This window comes from Tursiops truncatus, chromosome 6 (assembly GCF_011762595.2).
Source record: "Tursiops truncatus isolate mTurTru1 chromosome 6, mTurTru1.mat.Y, whole genome shotgun sequence".
Lineage (NCBI taxonomy): Eukaryota > Metazoa > Chordata > Mammalia > Artiodactyla > Delphinidae > Tursiops > Tursiops truncatus.
Window position 1 is genome coordinate 43,575,757 of NC_047039.1, and position 20,325 is coordinate 43,596,081.

Here is a 20,325-nt window from a genome sequence, read left to right on the forward strand (position 1 = left end):
CTTCCCCAGGAGTCTCCTTGATGCTAGATCTGTGTCTCCTTAGTGATTGTTCAATCCGCCAAAGTTAACCTCCGTAGGTTTCTCTCATGTGTTTCATCGTCACTTCCTGCTTGGTTCATCCTACAGTATGACCACTACAAGCCTTTACATGGGGTGCCCCAGTTCTCAAGATGGAGGGTCTGCTTCTTACCTCTGCACAGACTACTTGTTGTTCAGTATGCCTTTGGTCTAACAAACTCCTCTGTACTTCTCCACCAGTTAGCTCTTCTCCATATGCCTGTTTCCACAGTTTCTCTGACAAGAATCTCCTTAAATTTCACCTCCTCTGTTTGAACCAACTAAAGCTTTCTCTTCAAGTTCATCCTGGTTAAGCTTGAAACGCCAGTGATTGAATATAGGTGTTCTGTCTTCAGTAAGTGCCTGCATCTCTCTTGGTTATTGTCTTGCTTTAAATTTTTGAGCTAAGATCTTAGAGGGCAGAGACCATGTGGTACTGATCCCACCTGCTTTTCTACAGCTAGAAAGCCATGCTATGCGTGTGAAAGCATTTCAATGCAATCTGCTGATGAGGGAAGTGTCTTGTGTGGGAGACGATTTTGGCAGTAGCAAACACGTTTGGCTTTAGCCATAAGAATTGCTTTCTGAGTTTCTGGAAAAGGGAGTATGTAAAGCAAGTCCTGTTTTAAATGAATATTTTTATAATGCGGAGATCTCTAATCTATGCGTTTTGTAGTGATGGATTTGTTTTTGAGGGTTGAAGTGGTTTATGTACCTGTGGGGCGATAAACCTTTTCGTGGTTTTTTCTTTTAATACATAGTGTCTTGATGGATTGAGAAAGAATGGTGAAGTTCCAGTCAATCAGTTACATGACAAAGAACAAGAAAAACAATGCAGGTGTATTTGGAGATTATGAATATCCTGGTTGAAAAGTTGTGTACTTTGGATGCACAGGACTCTGCCTCAAAATAATTCCCAAGCTTGGCCAAAGGCAGTGGAATGTATGCTGAAAAGACCGAGTTTGGATAAGTCAATTACGGTTTCGAAAACTACACTACCACTTACCAGCTACCTCTGTGCCTTTTGAGCAAGTTAGTTAATATCTCAGGACCTCCATGTTTTTACTGTAAAATGGGTTACAGAGAGCTTTGTTGTGAGAATTAAATATGTTGGCTCTATGTAATACAAGGCTCATAAGATGCTTGATAGCAGTCAATAATTAGGTAGTGGTACTGTTTGCTTCCAGAAAGCTAGAAAAAAGCATTTATGGGGCAGTGGGAACAGACTTCTCTCCCAGACTTACAGAGCTTTTCCTATTGGAAGGTTTTGGCTGGTGAACCTTTAACTTTGGGGCGAGTGAGAGACTTTTTTTAAAAAAAACATTGTGTGTTCAAGAAGAAAACTTACCCTCTGTAACAATTTTTTTAAATCATGTGGACCTGGTGGGATTTGCATGGTCTGACTAATGTTTCCCATTCTTCTGGACAAAACACCATACCATAGTGGTTGGCAAAACTCTCTTATACAGCTCAGAAAGGGCACTGGGCTAATTATAGTGTTTAGGGCCTTTACATTTTTTTTCTTGCAATATCTAATTTTAAAAAATCTCTTACAAAGAGAGAAGCACATTAAGAAGCTGTACTGCTTTTTGATGGACTGCTTACGGATTTCCGTGTGTGTGTAGATTGACACCAGCTGGTAGTGCAAGCAACAGCAGATGCCCTTTTTACTACTGCAGTTGTTAACTGGTTTCCCTCTTTACCACAGTAATATTTTGAGGAGTATAGTTCCCTGGCCCTCATCTCAAATGATATTTATTTGAACAACTCTACTGCTTTTTAAGTAAGCACAAAATAAAGCAGGTAACACAAGCCCCTTTTTGTTCTTTTGGGTATTTTTGGCCGTGCCCTGCGGCTTGCGGGATCTTAGTTCCCCAGCCAGGGATTGAACCTGCGCTCTCGGCAGTGAAAGTGCAGAGAGTCTTAACCACTGGACTGCCAAGGAATTCCGCACAAGCCCCATTTTGTGTGTGTGTGGCAGGGGAAATCTGTATAGAGTTAATTATAAGAAACGAAGTGAGACTATTGTAGCAGACTCAGATCTTTAACTGAGAGTTGATTTTGCCCTAGCTCAGGGTATGTTGATATCCTAACGTTTTTTGAATGGTAAGGTCTGACTTTCTGGCCAACTAACAGTTTTCTGGCTTTTGCTTTCACCACGGGGATAGCTCCAGTGTTTGAAGGTAGGCCTGCTGAGTTTTCTTTTAGAGCAACTACCTAAATCAGAGAGTAATGAGAACTGTTTTTTTGTTGTTTTTTGTTTGTTTGTTTTTAACAATGGTGTTGAGATGCTATAATATCATATTCGAATACTTTTTCTCAAGCTAGAGAACCTTGTCCAAGTTAAAGTCTTCTCCTAAGATGGGTGTACTAGAAGAAATAGTTTATTTTCCCACTTTAAATAAAGATCATTTTTCCTATTCTTCCTGGTCTCTGATGCAAGACATCTTAGTACCCATATGCACTATTTGAGAATTTAGAGGATTTAATATGCTGTTCTCAGAAGCCTAAGACTGAATTGTGTGGGAGTTCTTAACGTCTGAAATGGTGATGTATTAAGAACCCACAGTTTTGCCAACTTAAGCAAGGTCATGCTGCATTGCCAGCAGATTCATAATTACTGGGACGGGAACTATAGGAAAATGGAGCTCTACCAGTTGTATAATCGGAGGACAGATGTGGCCATTAAAATTAACTCAGTAGGAAAATGCTCCGGTGCTTGAGATCATTAACTGCTCCCTCTCGAATTAGGCTACTTAGGTAATATTTACCAAGTGATGACTGTTTACAACTTTGATTTCAGCAGAAAAGTTACGACTTAAACTCTTCTATGTTATCTGAATATATCTGTAAAGTCCTGAAAACCATTTTAAAATATTGGGCTCTTTAGTCTCAGGCCAGCTTTATTAGCAGTTGGGTAGAAGATGAGTCTTCTGGTGAGCCATCTGTTTTCTGTATTATGTGAGTGTCTAGGTTGAATTCTCCATCCTGGTGATAATCCCTGGTAATATCCTTTGGGAAGCTGGTAAAAATGCTCCGAGCTTTCAAGGGAGTCTGGCTTGGTCTGTAGTAATAGGATCTCACCAGTTCTCTGCCTCACAATTTGATCTTTCCCATCAGAGGGCGGTGAGGAGGACCTGTTTAATTTGACCTGAGTTAGTTGAATATTTAAATGGAAGGACCTCCTGCATCTGGCATCTGAGGAGACTCAGGCTAAGTCAGGAATTAAAATTTGGAGAGACTGGAGAAGATTACATCCCTCTGTTCTTCTAAGATTCTCTCAAAGCTTTCCCCTGATGTGTGGTACCCGCATGGTTTTGTTACACATCAGATCTGAGATGTTGAGAAAGCTCCTTTGTAAAGTCTGGTGCATGTTGTTGTGGTGCCAGAGCTGCACTGCACAGCCTGTCTGAACAGACACACAAAACCAGTGCCCAAGAACAGAAAGTCCATCTGAAGAAACACAGCACATTTGCAACTTCATTTTGTGTTTGGGGGAGGAGGGAAGAATGGTGTTAGAATGAGGGAAAGGAGTGGGTCTGTCTTTAAAAACAAAAATTGTCCCCCCTTGGAGTGAAAACTTGTTTTCCTAAATCAAATTATTTGCTTTTTTTGTTAAGGGATGCAGTTTTATATAGGGACTATGTTTAGAAACAGTGTATCTTCCCAATTTGCTTTTTTGTTGTTGTTGTTAAGTGTTACATTATTAACCCTCAGCTTGCAAATAGTCTTGCTTGTCAGAGAGGACCATAGTGACCTGTTTCTGCTTACTGGGGGATTTAGAAAAGAGTCATGCTGCTTTTGTCCTTTTTATTTCATAAAGCATTACTACTGCTTTAAATAAAATAATAGATACACATCAATCAGCATAGTCACCTTTTATTGTTGATTCAACTACTAGGTTTTTACAGAATTCACTCTGCATTTTATTTGACTTGTACATGAATAGTCTCGGCAGACTTAATTATATTAGTGAAAAAGCACTTTCAACAAAATTATATGCTGACATCCCATAATTTATACTTACAGATTTGTGAAACAGATTTATGTAAATCTATCAAATTACTCTAGGTGACATTATTTTTTTAAATTGAGATTTTATTTAAATGGTATTCGTAGAAAATTTTCATATGAAAAATTTTACATGAACTGTTTGAAAAAATGTATCTTTACATCACTCCCTTATAAAGACAGAATACTGTAACATTTGAGCATCTTGTCTCCTTTTGTTCTGTAACCATCTGGTACGATGTAGGGACATGGGGAGCATGTTTATAAGGGCATCTCTCTTCTAAACCGTAAGTTCCTGGAAGGCAGATGGCTGTTTCTTCGTTTGTTCATTCTTTTTTTATTAGCTTGTTCGTTCATTCATTGTTTCAATGAGCATGTTAATAATCTGTGCTAAGGTCTTTTATATCAGGAACTATGCTCAGCTTGCCCTTGCTCAACAGTCTAAGGGAGGCGACATCCAAATTGACTCAATACCCATACGTATTAAGATAAAGGTATATAATATAAAGGCTGTGGAAGGACTAGGGAGGGGCACTGAACAGTGAGCATTGGGAGTGGGACAAATTGTGGCAGGAAATGGTCTCAGAGAAAGTCCTAAAGGATTTGTCAGGGCTGGCCAGTTGGAGATGTGTATTCCAGACACAGGGAACTGATTATGCGTTTCAGGGTATACGTATGTATAGGAGTAGTAGAAGTAAGCAAGAAGCTGATGGTGACCTTGGAAACCAGAGTGTGATTGGGATTTTCTTCTAGAAAGATACCCCAGACAACATTACAGTTGAGAATGACTGGTTTTGGAGTTAACAGGAGTCTAGGGAAGGGATGATGGGTTAGGATATTGTAGCAGTAATCCAAATTAGAATAATACATGAGGACCTGTGCTAATGCCAAGGGGCTGGGGCTTGGGGTGGGGGCAGATTTAGCTGGTAGAACAGACGGAATGTGATACCCCTATGGTAGAACTTGCACTGAAATGAATCTGCTTGCACAGCTTCCCTAGTAAACTATGAGCTACTTCCTTGAAGTGTTGGATCAAATGTTATCTTCAGGGTGGGGCCTGCACTCACCACTATATTTAGGTCAGCAGCCCTGACCCTGCACTCCAAGCTCTCCTCTCTCTGCTTTTTTTCTCCTTAGCCCTTAGTCTCTTGTAATATATACTGTAGAGCTTGTTCTTTTGTTTCCTTCTACCAGAATGTAAGTTTTACGAAGAGGAATTTTTTGTCTCTTTGCTTATCCTCAGGGATTAGCAAAGAGCAGATTTTCTATAATCACTGAACAAATGAATGCTGAATGTTGGTGAGAAATATGTAGGATGACTTTTTTTAAAATTTATTTTATCTATTTTTGGCTGCGTTGGGTCTTCGTTGCTGTGCGCGGACTTTCTCGAGTTGCGGCGAGCGGGGGCTGCTCTTCACTGTGGTGCGTGGACTTCTCATTGCGGTGGCTTCTCTTGTTGCAGAGCACAGGCTCTAGGCGTGTGGGCTTCAGTAGTTGTGACTCGCGGGCTCTAGAACGCAGGCTCAGTAGTTGTGGTGCACGGGCTTAGTTGCTCTGCGGCATGTGGGATCTTCCTGGACCAGGGCTTGAACCCTACATTCGCAGGCCGATTCTAAACCACTGCGCCACCAGGGAAGCCCTAGGATGACTTTTAAATACAGAATTTTATTTTTCACAATTCCATGTTGAGAAGGGTCTCACTTAATATTGGTTGGATAAAATTAAATTTATGTACCAGGTTTGTAATCAAGAATTTTGGTGATCTATTGCTTTTACCTTTAAACCTGAGGGGGTAATTTGATACTTAGGACATTGATAATCATGTGAAATAGAAAAGACTAAATAAAGTGACCTTTGAATTAAATGGGTCCAGAAGATTGTGTATTTTTAATTAAAATATGCAATTAAATTTGTAATTAAAGTATGCTATTAAAAGCAATGTAGGTGGCAAGGGAACGGCTGCTGCTTTGAATTATGCACCGTTTGGGATAAATTGGAGTTTACTGTGTTTCCCACTAGCACTTTGTCACTAAACAGATTCTATTCCTGCTCTGACCCCCGCGCAGCTCTCAATGTGCCTCAGTCCCATTCAGAGGCCTTGGAGTGTTTCAGCTCTGTGCTTTAGATCACTTGACCATGGCTCTAAGCAGCCTGTTTATAACTGTTCTCCTTATGCCAAGGAACAGTTTATAAGTAATTGTTCTGTCTCTTGTGAAGAAGTGATCCTTCTCTGTGGCATATATTTAGATTAAAAAGAAGGGTGCAAAACAGAAGGCATCCACACAGACACTGTCTACAGAATACCATGCGCGGAAGTGCGGTATTGAGCTGGAGCTTTCAGTACCTGCTTTTGAAGGTTTTAGTCCTATGACTGTAGAGATACCTTCCTCCATAGTGAAGTTTTAGAATCCCAGCTGTGACTGTTAGGACCAAGACTTAGATTAATGCTTCCAAAATCCCTAAGAGCATGGGACCACGAGTAGCTTGTGAGGATAGCTGGGGACGAGTGGCATTGACCTTATTCTTGATGTTCAGCTACCAGAGGAATTTTTTGGCTTCTAAAGACAGGATTTATTTGTCTTGGAGGCTTTTTGGGGTGAGCCTTAGCTTTGTCATTTTGTTCAGAAGTTTCTTTTGATCATGTTGGTTTCCATAATTGTTATACTTGGAATTTAAATGTAGAGCTTTATAGGTTTTTTAAAGAAGTGATTCTTGGTTTTGAGATTGTCAATATGCACATTCTAAATTCAGAATGACGTGAAAAATAGATTTGGAGGATATGGTTAAATGATGCTTGGTTTCCAAGCCTTCCTTGGTAGTTTATGACTGTTACTAGCTGATGCATACAAAAGTGGGAAAAAGTGGGTCCAGGCTAAATATTTTTTCTTGATGTTTGACTTGCTACTGCTTCTATTTATTAAAACTCTACTCATAATAATCTGAAACAGGCACTATATAAATAAGGTGCCTTTACATTGTCATAGGAATGAATAACAGTGTAGGAATTCATATATACTGAAATTGATATTTGCACAAGAAGTACTGGAATTTGAGACAGTAGGCAACTGTCTCAAAACAAGTTTTTGTGGTAGAGCTCTGTTAGAAAATGTGTGGTTACATTATATTTCAGGCATACTGAAGGTGACCCAGGTTCAGATATAAACTAGTTGTGAATTGAGGGGAGAAGAACATAGCATTTCAGAGTCTTGGATTCAAGTCCTGACCACCACTTTCTGCCTGTTTTTTCCTTTAAGGAAGCTGATTGACCTTGCCCAGCTTCAGATACCATTTCTTCCTTACAGGGAAGAATATGAGTATCTCACAAGATCAGTGTGAGGCTAAAATTAAACACTAGAACACCACACAGCTTAAAGATGAGAATGGGGAGAGTCTTGCCTATCTTTATATCATTTGTGATGCCTCTGTGTATTTTAAGCATCCAACACATATTTGCTGACTTGATTAACTCACTTTAAAATGAAAATCTGTGAAGTTACTAACTCCCTTGTAGTTCCAATGCCAACATGTTAATGCATCTACTACAGTGGATTTGGGAATGCAGCCGTTTAGCAGCAAATATCTCCTTTCATATTATTTTACTTAGGGTAGTAATAACATTTTGCTTACCTTAAATACTAATTGGCAGGTGTTGCTCTTTCTAATACTACCACTAAGCAAATTAGAAACTTTGTGGCAGAGAGCTCATCTGGGCATAAATATTGATTTTACTCAATTTCCAACAGTTGAAATTTGGTTGACTCCTCATTAAAACTAGCCATGGCTGCTTGAGGGGGTCAGGTCAAAGACCCATTCATTCAATGGCTAGACCATCTGATGGTGACATTGATGATAATACCTTTGGTTAAATTAATAACACCACTGCGCTTCTCATTCGTGCATTTAGCAAACTTCTTGAGTGCCTACAATGTGCTAGGAGTAAGAGCTCAGAGGACAGGGCAAGAGACAGCTAAGCAGGTTAGGATTTTTTACTTTACCCAGTGACCCAACTCCAGCAGGCACTGCTCTGCTAGAGAGTGACCTCGGTAGGCAGTAAACTGTTTCTCTGAAGTGATGGATAACTTGAAGATTTTAGAAGAAAGACATCTACTGGTTTTTTAAAAATGCATCTGTAAAAAAGGCAGTCTTCTTGCAGCGTCACTTCGCATGCCCAGACCATCAGCATCTGGCCCCTCTAAGAGCTCCCAGAAGCCTTATTTGCAGCCTCAGAGTATCTCTCACTATTAAAACTGTGATTCTCAGCCTTGGCTGCATATGTTAGAGTCACCAGGCTTTAAAAAACCTGGTATCAATGCTTCATAATAGACCAATTTAAAAAGAAAAACTTGGGGAAAGGGACTCAGGCATTAGTTTTTGTTTTTGTTCTTGTTTTTGTTTTTTAAGCTCTGTAGATGATTCCAGTGTGTACCAAGATTAAGAAAGGACTTTGATTAGAAGCTGCCAAAATACAGGTGTGAGGGTGGTGGAGAGGGTAGGTAGGAGAAATGGACTCAATGCTAGTACAATTGATAATTTGATTAATTTTGTTATAGAATAGCAGTGTGACAAAACCACCCAGTGTTCACTTTGCCTTTCCTTCCCCTGTTATATTGGTAGCATCTTTCTGGTTTAATTTTAAATGAATACATGTAAACTCCTTAACATGTAGTAGATATATGTTATTTTTCCTCACTTTATTTTTTGACTGGAGTGGTCTACCTCCGTCAATAGTGAATGTTCTCATCACTGCCTTAGCAACTTCACTGGGTAGGAATTATCCTCATTCTAGAAATAAGGAAGTTAATGACTCAGAGAGGTTAAGTAGTTTCTTCAAAGTCACACAGCTGGTAAACAGCAGAGCCAGGATTAGAACTTCTGTGTGTTTATCTACAAAGCCTGTATTCTTTTCATCATAAACAGCTTCTTTGAGCAGATTTTTTAATGTTCAGCCTATTTGAATCCTGCTCAGTGACAACAGAACTGCAACACATTTCATAAGAGGGCACTGTGCATGCAATAGACACATGATAAATGTCAAATTAGGAAAAAACTGAATGCTTAAAAATGCAGTGGTTTCACATGCAACTTTTAAAAAACAGAGCCTCGAGTAAAACACAATCTATATGAGTAGTGTGAGAAAAAAAAAAAGAACTGAATTAGTTTTAGCTCTCTCCTAACCCCCTTTTTTAAAAACAGAAAAAAATATAATTTGATAAAAGGGTATAAGCTAGCAATGATTATCCCCTCAAAATTATTGTGGTCCCCAAAATATAATCCCAAGTTTTCATGGTTATTAGGCATTGTGTTTAGCCTTCTCTCTCTCTCTCTCTTTTTGTATACTTATAAAGAACCACATTGACCACTCTGGTTAGCCTATTCTAAATATCTGTATTCATAACCACTTGGACCTAAGGTGCTGCTTAAAAGAAAAAAAAAAAATCCCCTTTTTTTTTTTTTGCCATGAAATTGATCCAAAAATGGTAATTAATAAGAAGTATTTGGACCTTTACTGGGAATCTTCCAGGAAACCCTCAATCGGTTTGGTTTGACTTTTAGTAGACTAAATCTTTTTAATGTCCATTTTTGTCACCACCCGTATAGTGTCTCTCGCCTTTTCAAACTGAGAAACTTGCCCTTAGTTGAAAAATGGAGACCTTTAGGATTGGCTTTACTTGTCTGTGCGTTCCATTGATTCCGATCTCTTGTTACTTCCTATAGAGTCGGGACACATCAGTGAGCCAGAGGCGAGAGGGCTCAGGTGATGGATAAAAGCAACAATAGACTCATTTGGAAGCAACTCTTACTCCAGAATTATTCTGTTTTTTATCTTTGTTTATGCTTTTCTTTCTTTTCCACATGTTCTCATGGGCTTGGATGTCCTCAAGTGTAAATCTTTGTGTTCATATTTCCCTGTATTCCTTAGCTAGGTCTTCAGACCCCTTTTAGAAAATTGGATTCAGTTTATTTGAATAAGCTCCTCTAAAATTAATGTACTTATGCATATACACACATATATTACATGTACACACACACATACTCACGATTCTCCACCGTTTTAGAATCTGAAATAATTGTACTTGGTAAAGGCTGTAAATTTGTCAGGGTAATGTGTACAGAACACTGACAGATTCTTGGTTGATGCTTTTCACTTTCCAATTTTATGGGTAAGGAAACTGAAGCTGAAAAAGTCGTGCCCATGAAGCCCACACAGCAGCTCAGTGGAGACTTGCACCCACAGTTTCCGAAGCTGAATGTTGCCTTGCTGCTGGGTGCTCTGGCTCAGGCAGGACATGTATGATGGAACACTTTGGGTATGTGTGTTTTTTAAACAGCGCAGCTTGCTGAGTTCTAACTGATGTTTAAACTTGCAACTGTAATAGACAGGAGATGAAAAAAGGCCACATGTATATTTCTAGAAGAATTAATGTAGACTTTTTTTTTCTATTGAGAGAATGTGCTGGCATTAATGACAAGACCATATGCCAGAATGAAAGTGGATGTCTGTCATCAGTGGTGTAGAGCTAATGTATGCCTTTTTCCCATTCCCTTTCATTAGGGCAGAGCTTGGGCTATGGCTTTGTGAACTACATTGACCCTAAGGATGCAGAGAAAGCTATCAACACCTTGAATGGATTGAGACTTCAAACCAAAACAATAAAAGTAAGTTTATGGTTTTTTTTGTTTTTTTTTTATATCTGCTTGCAGAACAGAGGTTAAAAGAATTAAGGTCTACTTGCAGTTCTTTCCTTTATTCATTTTGTGCCCATATGGACACTTCTCTGGGAGGCATAGCAGAATTTTTTTGTTTGTTGCATGATGAGGGAAACTTTATTCATGAGTACTACATGTAATTACTTACGTGTTAACAAAGGGACAGAGCAGCAACTTTCTCAGATAAGTACTTTATGAAACTTACTGAATTAAATTTCCTTCTTTGATAGAGAATTACTTGCCTATAATTTGAAGAAACCTTATACCATTTCTTCTAGCACAGGGGTTGGCATTCTTGTTCTGTGAAGGGCCAGGTAGTAAATATGTTAGGCTTTGCCAGCCGTGCAGTCTGTGTCACAACTTCTCAATTTTGCCCTCATAGCTTGAAAGAAGATATAGCCTCCATATGAACAAATAGATGTGGCTGTGATCCTATAAAACTATATTTATGGGCACTGAAACTTGAATTTCATGTAATCTTCATGTGTCACAAAATAGTCTTTTAATTTTGTCCCAATCATTAAAAAATGTAAAAATCATTCTTAGTTCTTGGGTCATAGAAAAACATGTCCTTGGGCTGTAGCTTGACTCTGTTCTGGCAGATTCAGTTTACTTTGAGGAGACTGACTAGAAGAGTGTACATGCCACACAGGTTATTTTTTCTGTTACAGTTTTCTTTTCAAGACAAATGGTAAATAATTTTATGGATGTTTTTCCTGCTTTTTTGAATTTTTGAAATTCTGATGTAAATTCTCTCTGGATAAGAAGTTAATCCAGTTTGCTGTGTAGATTTCTTTTCCTTTAGAATATGAAAGGGACGTTGCCTCTGGCAGAAGCTTAGTTCACGTGCCATCAGTTTTCCCTCTCCTGCCCAGTGCATCAGTCTTTCTCACTGAGTCTGGATGAGGCTCCCAAGTATTTTTTTCAAAATAGTGTTCCAGACAACCTCTGTCAATTGACTCAAGTTGGAACCTATTTTCCACCCTTGATTTAAGAACTCAGCTCAGACCATCGCCTGGAGTGGTAAGGGGAAGTTAGCCACAGCTGACTGTGGTATCCATCTTGCTTAGAGACGTGTCTAGAAGATTTCTGCTCATTTTCTCAGGTATCTGGAAATGCAGTGTCATCTTTGTGCTTAAAAGTTGCTTCTCTCAGGGCTTCCCTGGTGGCGCAGTGGTTGGGAGTCCGCCTGCTGATGCAGGGGACATGGGTTCCTGCCCCGGTCTGGGAAGATCACACATGCCGTGGAGCGGCTGGGCCTGTGAGCCATGGCCGCTGAGCCTGCGTGTCCGGAGCCTGTGTTCCGCGACGGGAGAGGCCACAACAGTGAGAGGCCCGCGTACCGCAAAAAAAAAAAAAAAAAGTTGCTTCTCTCAGAGTTGTCAGTTAAGGTAATTCACTAGCCCTGGGTAGTTTTGACATCTTGTTCTTTATATTTTTTGGCCCAGAGGGAAAATGCCTCCCACCACTGTCTCATCTAAAGGAAACTGTATGCAGTGGCCCCCAAATATACTTGGATGTAAGATGTCCGAGATTCTGCATGTTTCTTGGTCAAGAAAATGTCCTACGTACAAACCGTCTGATTATTAGATTTCTAATCCATTCTAAGATTGCAAACACTTGTTTATTTTGACCTTGTTTTTTCAATCTGGATGATTTTTTCTAATTGTCCACACTTCTTTGCACGCTCTCTGTTTGTGTCACAGAGATTAACCTTTTAATAGTACTGTTAAGTGTAATGATCAAGTGTCCTTAAAAAGAAGACATCCAATGTCCAGTTACCGTCAGATTGTTTTGTGAATGCTGTATCCTACTGCAGATTTTTGTGAGGCTCCCAACTTAAACTGACTTCAGGATTGCTGCTAATTTATCGTAGTTTTGAGGTCCTGAGTGGTGGTTAAGAAGAAAATGGAATAGATGGTTGGATTGACATACCCTTTTCTCCATTCCAGAAGTATCACCCTCATTTCATTCTACTGAGTCAGCTCTTTTGCTCTAAATCAGTTCTTTTGCAGTAAGGTCCACGAGAAGGTAGAAATGCAGGGGAAACAGGTCTCCATAGAAGAAATACCCATGGCCTGCACAGAGACCACTGGTGACAGCTGCTTCCTCACTGTCCATCACCCGGCCTTCTCTTCAGGGCCCAGCTGCTCAGGCAGAATACGTGGAAGAAAGGACAGTAATGCCTTGTGGCTTTTACGCCACATGTGGCATCTGCTACTTTTCTTTGGATTTTCTGAGATGGGGGTGGAGGTGGTGGGTAAGCAGCAGGCTACTTCTTTCCCCACCCCCATTCAGTTCCTGCAAAGATACCAGATAACAGCTGGTGTCCTCAATTTGGCCCACATTTCTCTGAGGCAAAGCAGACCATTTTCCAAAACTACATAGCACCATTTTTGTCTATTTGTTCTTTCTATGTGTGTTTTTTTCCCCCTTATTTTCAGTTAGATGTGTCTTGTGTTCTTATACAACATCTGAGCCAGGTTTTTCCTAGTGTTCACTGCTCTAAGTACCCTTTGGAAGTTGTATTTAAGCCTTTCCGGTCCGTATTCTGTAAATTAGTCTCTTTTTCCTTTCTCCAGTCCGTCCTGGTTGTGACCGTCAAAAAACACCACTTTCCTCATATTGCTTCTCACTCAAAATTCTCTCATATTCCCCTACTCTTTTACCATATCATTTGGCTTAACTTTGGAGTGACCCAGTGTTATTACTGTTCTCTATGGTAGTCAGACTGGCTTTTTGCTTGCAAGTGGATCTTATTTCCAGCCTCTGCATATATGCTCATACAGCTCCCACTTCCTGGCATACTCTTTCTCACTCAGTTTATTTTTTATTTATTTTTTAAAATAAATTTATTTATTTATTTTTGGCTGCGTTGGGTCTTTGTTGCTGTGCACGGGCTTTCGCTAGTTGCGGTGAGCGGGGGCTACTCTTTGTTGCTGGCGGGCTTCTCATTGCGGTGGCTTCTCGTTGCGGAGCACGGGCTCTAGGCATGCAGGCTTCAGTAGTTGTGGTGCGTGGGCTCAGTGGTTGTGGCTCGTAGGCTCTAGAGTGCAGGCTCAGTAGTTGTGGCGCACGGGCTTAGTTGCTCCGTGGCATCTTCCCGGACCAGGGCTCGAACCCGTGTCCCCTGCATTGGTAGGCGGATTCTTAACCACTGCACCACCAGGGAAGTCCCTCTCACTCAGTTTAACAGCAATCATCTCATCTTTTAGAGCCTGTCTGAAGTTCTTTCTTCAGCTGCTGCCTTCCTGGGTTGTTCTAACTTGTGTTGGGTTCCCCCCTTCTTTGAAATATGTTCTCTTTACCCATGAGGAATCACAGAAGTTTTGGGGTCGAAGGGACCCATATATGATTTAGACTTAAGCACTAACCTCTGCCCCCAGTAAAAGAGTTGAGACCTAGGTAGTGGTCATAGAGTTTAGCTTAGACCAGGCAGTTGAAGACAGAGCTGTGACTCAAATCCTTGTCTTTTGATATCTACACTAAAACTCTTGCCGTGACACCATGCTTTCCGTTAGAAAGCTGCAGTAGATTAATTCATGTATACGTTATGTACAAGTGTACAAGTGTTTGTGCACCCTTGAGTTCAGGTTTCTCATATGTCTTCCAGACCACCTAGCATTTATGCATTTTATAGATTGGAATATTAAAACAGTGAATCAAGTGCTGTGAAAGGTGGTTTATTTAGCAGTTTCTCCTGGGGCTTCCTAGTAGCATTAGCCCAGTAGGGTTTTGTGCAATAGAGGGATGGTATGTTGAATAAATGACGAATATTCAGTATTTCTGCAATGAGTAAAGCAAAGTCCCTCAGGCACTGTGAAATCCTAAAGCAGTTATTCCCAAACTTGGTTGTATCAAAATCACAAGGAGAGTGAGTTAGAAGTACAGGTTCTGGGACCCACTTCAGACCTACTCAATCAGTGTCCAGAGGTGAGATGCAGGAATCTGTTTTTAATATGCTTTCTAGGTAATTTGTGACAGTGAGTCTAAGACCTAGCACTTAGAAACTACCAAAATGTACGTTTTTTTGAATAGATGGTTTCTCTAAACACTTGGTATTTTTGCATGCAAAGTTCCATTTGTCTTCATCTTTTACCTTGATAATCTTCTTCTGGATAATTCACTTAACTGGAATATTAACCATGCTTTTTTTTTGAGCGTGCTGAATGCTAGTTTAGTATTCGGAGTAAAAAGCAGTTCATGCAGTTTTCACTTTTTAAGAGGTGTGGCTTAGAAATTAGAAAAACTTAATATGTTCACCTTATGTTAGAGAGAGGTTTATTTATTATGAATAGCAGCATTCATAGGTTAAAGGTTCAAGATGAGGATCACTTTTTTTTCCTGGTTGGGTTAATGTCCCAGCAGCTTACATTGCTGGTGACATCACACCATCCTTGAACTGCACAGGAGACAGTCATGATGGGTTAAGCCTACCCGCGTTGTCCCTAATAATCAGCTGGTAAATAAAGTGGATATTACAAGATGTTTTTAACTTTTGATATTAAGGAGGGTAGTAAAAAGGGAGTATATGCACAATTCTTTCCAATCCTAAAGGAAAATGTATTTTTTTGCCTAGGTTAATGGCATCAGACTTAAATTCATAATTAGCAGAGTAAAAGCATTCATTTCTGAAAATACTTAGACTTTCCCCCCACATCAAGTACTGTGAATAAGAGAATATCACATACACAGTAAAATGGATATCTTGACTCCCAGCATCTCTTCCAACTCCTCCCCCTACTACAACGGGCCTAGGAAGCTTTATTCCACAAAGTGGGCTTGCTTCATCTGAAAGTAGTAGGAGCTATTATCTCAAGGAATAGAGAACTTTTCAGCATTATTGATAGGTACTACCCTTAGAAATCCATGTCTTCTGTCTCACAACAGAAGAAACCCTGTCTAGAAATGCTACCAGCATAGAAAAACTGCCTAGATTTGGTTTTGATTAAATTGATTTTTCTTAATCATTCAGATGTAAGTCAGATTAAATCTTACCTTGGCTTAAAAGTTATTAATTGACATACATTAATTTGGAATTTCTCATATTAAAACTAATTAAACTACCATTTCAGTCTGTATGGAAAAACTGTTATAAAAAGTTGGAATATTAATTACAAATAGTAATATCCATTCCTTAAAGTGTTCAGTTTATTAGAGAGCAATTAAGTAAAGCTTAATAAACCTTTATTCTAAGCTACTGTATTGCTTTTAATTTTTTGTTAAATTTATACCATTTCCTAGCTTATCCTTTTCTCAGTAAATGTCATGTTTGCAGACTCTTTTGCTGTTTAGCATGAACTATATCCTTAATCTAGGAGGAATATAGAACTACATTTCTGAAATCTTACCCTCCCTGGCATTGCGTAAGTGATTTAACTGGCTCTGTAATCTTGGACTTATCTTTTAACCATTTAAGTTTCTATCTATATCTGTAAAATCTTTAAAATTAATGAATTAACTTATCACTGAGTATGTTTATTACCTGACTCTTAACTTTCCGTAGTCTTCCAAATTGCATATTAAGAAAAGGTGTAACTGTTTTTAATGAACTCATGGTTATCATATAGAATGGTTTAGTTGAGAATGCATTTAGAATGAAATGAAGCACCCTGTCCTGAGGAGGTAGCAATTTTAACCGTTTCCCTTTGCCACTGTTGAATGTGTAGCAGCCACGGTAAAATTCATACTGGAAACACTTTTCTGGCTCAACCTTCTTTTTGGTTCAGGATTATCTGGGATGGGGTTGGTTTTTATTCATTTAAGTTGTTCATTTATAAATGTTCTGAACATGAGGAAATATCTTGTAGATAGACTGCATAAATCTGCTCCCCACTGTAGAGAAAGAAAGAGCATGGAAGCAGGAATGGGAGAGTGAAGCTTGGCTACAGGCTTGCCTCTTGGTGGATGCTCTGTTTAAAATATCTGCAGCACCATTCTGGGGTGTGGGTTTTATAATAGTAGGAAAGCTGAGAGTTCATACTTTTGTCGGAAGTTTGAAAGCGGGTGTTAGGGAAATCACATAGATTAGCTAGAGGAGAAAGCTGGGTGGGGGTGATGCAGAAATGAGCCTGAGAGCAGTTAGGGATCCGAAAAGGTATGGTACGTGTGGTTTTATAGTGTATGTGAGGGAGAACCACCAAAGAGTTTTGAGCAGAGTAGTGACGGAATTGGACTTGAGTGTTTATTAGGAGGGGAAGATCTGCTTTGCATTTAACTCCACATCTCTCTGAGCATCTCAAGCCACCCTAGTGTTCTTGTGGCTTATGTAGTTGATATTTCCCTTGAAGGTACAAACTGTAGGTGCTTGTAGAAGTGTGGGCTTCACAAATTTATAAAGCATCTTCTATAAAGTGCCCATCAGTTCAACACTTGAGTACAGATCATCATTTACCTTTTACCTTGACCAGATTTGGAAATTTTGAAAGTAATCGTCTGAAGGACAGGCCTCAGATTAACTGGCAACTTTTGAGACGTTATCCTAAATTGTTATTTAGCTGGTCAGATCTCTGAGGGGAGACAAAAAAGTTGAAAATGTGGAGGCAAAAATGGAAACTTTGAGTAAATGATTTCTTTGCCTTTTAAAAAATACAGACTGAGTGCACGTTTTTCTAACTTCATTTTTAACCCATAGTCTGGAACTTTCTAGAGTCATGTGCCAAATTTTAAGTGTACTGCCATATCTGATTATCAGAAACTCTTCAGTGCATTTAGATAAAATTCTTGTATCTATATTGAGTCCAGTTTACATAGTCCTTATGTGAAATGAGGAATAACAGATTTTTTTTGAGTAATGTGTTATTTGTATAATGCACATCATGTGTTTTGTGGAATGATTTATTTTCAGCTTTGATTTTTTAAAACATAAAAAGCCCCAGAGATTTTTACTTATCTCAGGGACCTAGCAGGGTCCAGACTTTGTTTGTCCTGACTTCAGGCCTGTTGTGTTACTTCTGCTCCTTACAAGCTTTGTCCATATTGGGAATTAGACATTTGAAAGTTCCTAGAGGGCAATAACTTGGCATTCTCTGAACAGCTTTTCTGTAGATACTTTTCCACAGTTGTTGGAGCAGAGGCTGAGACTGTTACAGAGGAAAGGGTGAGGAGGATGGTTCCTGGGGGCAGTGTCCTAGCTTACTTCCTGTCCATCCCTGCTTGTGAGCCATGGGGGGTGGTGGTGGGAGAGTCTTAGCAGCTGAACTAACCCATTTTCCTTGGGAGGGATTTTATAGATCACTTTATTACCCAAGCATGGCCCTACCTTTCCTGCCTGTTTCATAAACGTACATCGGCAAAGGCATTTCTGCAAGGCACTGTTGGCACTTGTCTGCTTAACTTTTCTACTGCTCTTTAAGGGTAGGGTAGGACTTGTTGTTGTTCACGTATAACTCAGGGTAGGTAGTGCTGGGTCAGTTTGGTGGCTTCAGTCTGTTCTTCCAGAGCTAGCTGGAGAGGTTAAGATAGGTGTGCTACCTTCTGAAAAAGTCTCTTAATTCCTTGCTCTATCTGCTTTGTATAGTATTTTCATAGGACTTTTATCCTTTTGCTTGTCTGGATTCATGCCAAAACAATAGTGTCTTGTAGCCAAATACTCCCTTTGGCCAGTGAAAGGAAGCTCAGGTTAAGGGACTTGTTCAAAAACGATATAGCTAATAATAGTACTACTAGGACCAGAAATAGGCCACATTGGCTGATGCCGGCACCTTTTATGGTTTTCTTTCCGTTTCACATTATTGATGTTCAAGCGTCCGTACACTATAAACAAACTGAATATTCTCTTGAGGACCTTGATTTGGGACTTTTAGCGTCCTGAGATTTTCTGAACCAGGCCTCTGTTAGGTGCGAGGGAGTGGAGCTGTGCCTGGTGGTAGAAAAACTCTTTCAGGCTGTGCATGTGAGACAGCCAGACCTCCGGTTTGAGAAGAAAACTGGTATCTGGAGGTCCTATTTAGCAGATAGGTGAGTTAACATCGATTTAAGTATTTCAATGGTAATGGACAGTAAAAGAAGCATTATAGTAACTTTTTGAATCTCTGTTTTATAGGAGACCACTCATTCTTCAAGAATGTTTTTCTGGTAGGTTCCTTTTGAGTCCTAGATGCTAGTTTAAAAATCACAGAAAAGTGCATTTGTCTCTCTTTAAATTTGTGTGGGCTCTTTACAAAAGCATGTGTAGTCGATTTTCTTTCACTCCCACCTCTGCCAGGTTTTCCTGTAATTGCCTTTAGCATCAGTTCTCAGCCATAAGTACTACATCAGAATTCTTGGTGGAGCTTTTGCTTCGGGAAGTTTCTTGGCATGCTGTTTATGAGCAAGCAAGAGAGGCGGCTATATTTTGAAAACAATACAGGAAATTGATTACTTACCCCTGTCCCTGCCACCCCACCCCACCCCACCCCACCTTTGAAGAACTCCTTTGAATGCTGCATCAGGACGTGGAGTCACAAGTCCTGGGTTCCTGTTCTGCTCTTGCTCTGTTGGCCTAATTCGCTCATTTATAAAATGGTAGAGATGGTCCCAGGTTACATAGTTCCGGTGAAACGATTGACTTGACATCTAGAGGTAGAAAATACTTGTGTTGACCTGTTGTTTTCAGAGACAGAATATCAAGAATATTCCATTGTTTTTCAGTCTGCATTTTCTATATTAAAGTGGTATTTTAGAAGTCTAGTTGGGGAGGAATTAAAAAGCTACTTTTACTCTGAAGAAAGTAGTCACAATGTTTAATTCTTTGGTGCAGTTTTGTTGGATATTTTTAAAATGGCTCTAGTTACCTTGTGTTATAGAGAAGTAGATTTTGAAAAAAATAAATCATGCTAATAGGCTTTCTTTTGGGTCATTAGTACCAGGTTACCTCCTCCCAGGGGAATGAGAAGTTTAATCCTTCCTGCATAGGTTCTGGGCTTGCTAATGAGTCTTGAAATGACCCACAGGTGAGCCGAAGGAAGGGCAAGCAGAGTGCCTGCCTGGCCCTGGAAACTTATAATTCAGAAAATGCTTTAGTTTCCACAAATTTTGTTAAATGACTCTTTAGAAATTTGACCATTTCTGACCACCCAAACGACCCTGTTCACCTTCCTAGAAAGATTCCAGAGCCATTGAGAGAGGCTCTGACCTCATAGAATCAAGCACAGCAGCCTTTTCGAGACTGGCTATACTGATGGGCTCCCCAACCCAGCTGAGCCGCTTGCAGCAGGTCCGGTTCTCAGAAATACCTTTGGATGGGTTTTATGGGCTTTGTTTTACTTTTGCATTTTTGTATTTGCTGGTGATTTATAGTCACATATACTTTCAAGCTACCTGGGAGTTTGTGTTATCCAGAAACCAACACTGGTGGATGGTGAAGAGAAGGGCTTGACATCTGTAATTTTTATGAGCTCTCCAGGAAACCCAAACACGCCCCAGAGTTTGAGACTTTTACCTATTTAAAATCCCTCAACATAAGAGACTGCTAAAACTTTAATGTTCATCAAAATCACTGGAGTGGTCTGGTTGATAAAATGCAGATTTCTGGACCCTAGTCAAGACTTACTGAATATGATTATCTAC

General features: G+C 39.7%; 1 protein-coding gene across 8 annotated transcripts in view; it reads left to right on the forward strand.

Moving 5' to 3' along the window:
- Positions 1–20,325, forward strand: part of ELAVL2 (ELAV like RNA binding protein 2) — a 130,795-nt gene that overhangs the window by 80,404 nt on the left and 30,066 nt on the right. For all 8 annotated transcript variants that reach the window (XM_033858012.2, XM_033858013.2, XM_033858014.2 and 5 more), the window contains exon 3: positions 10,622–10,725. In XM_033858012.2, the coding sequence (XP_033713903.1) occupies positions 10,622–10,725 (104 nt within the window). The remainder of the gene's footprint in view (positions 1–10,621; positions 10,726–20,325) is intronic.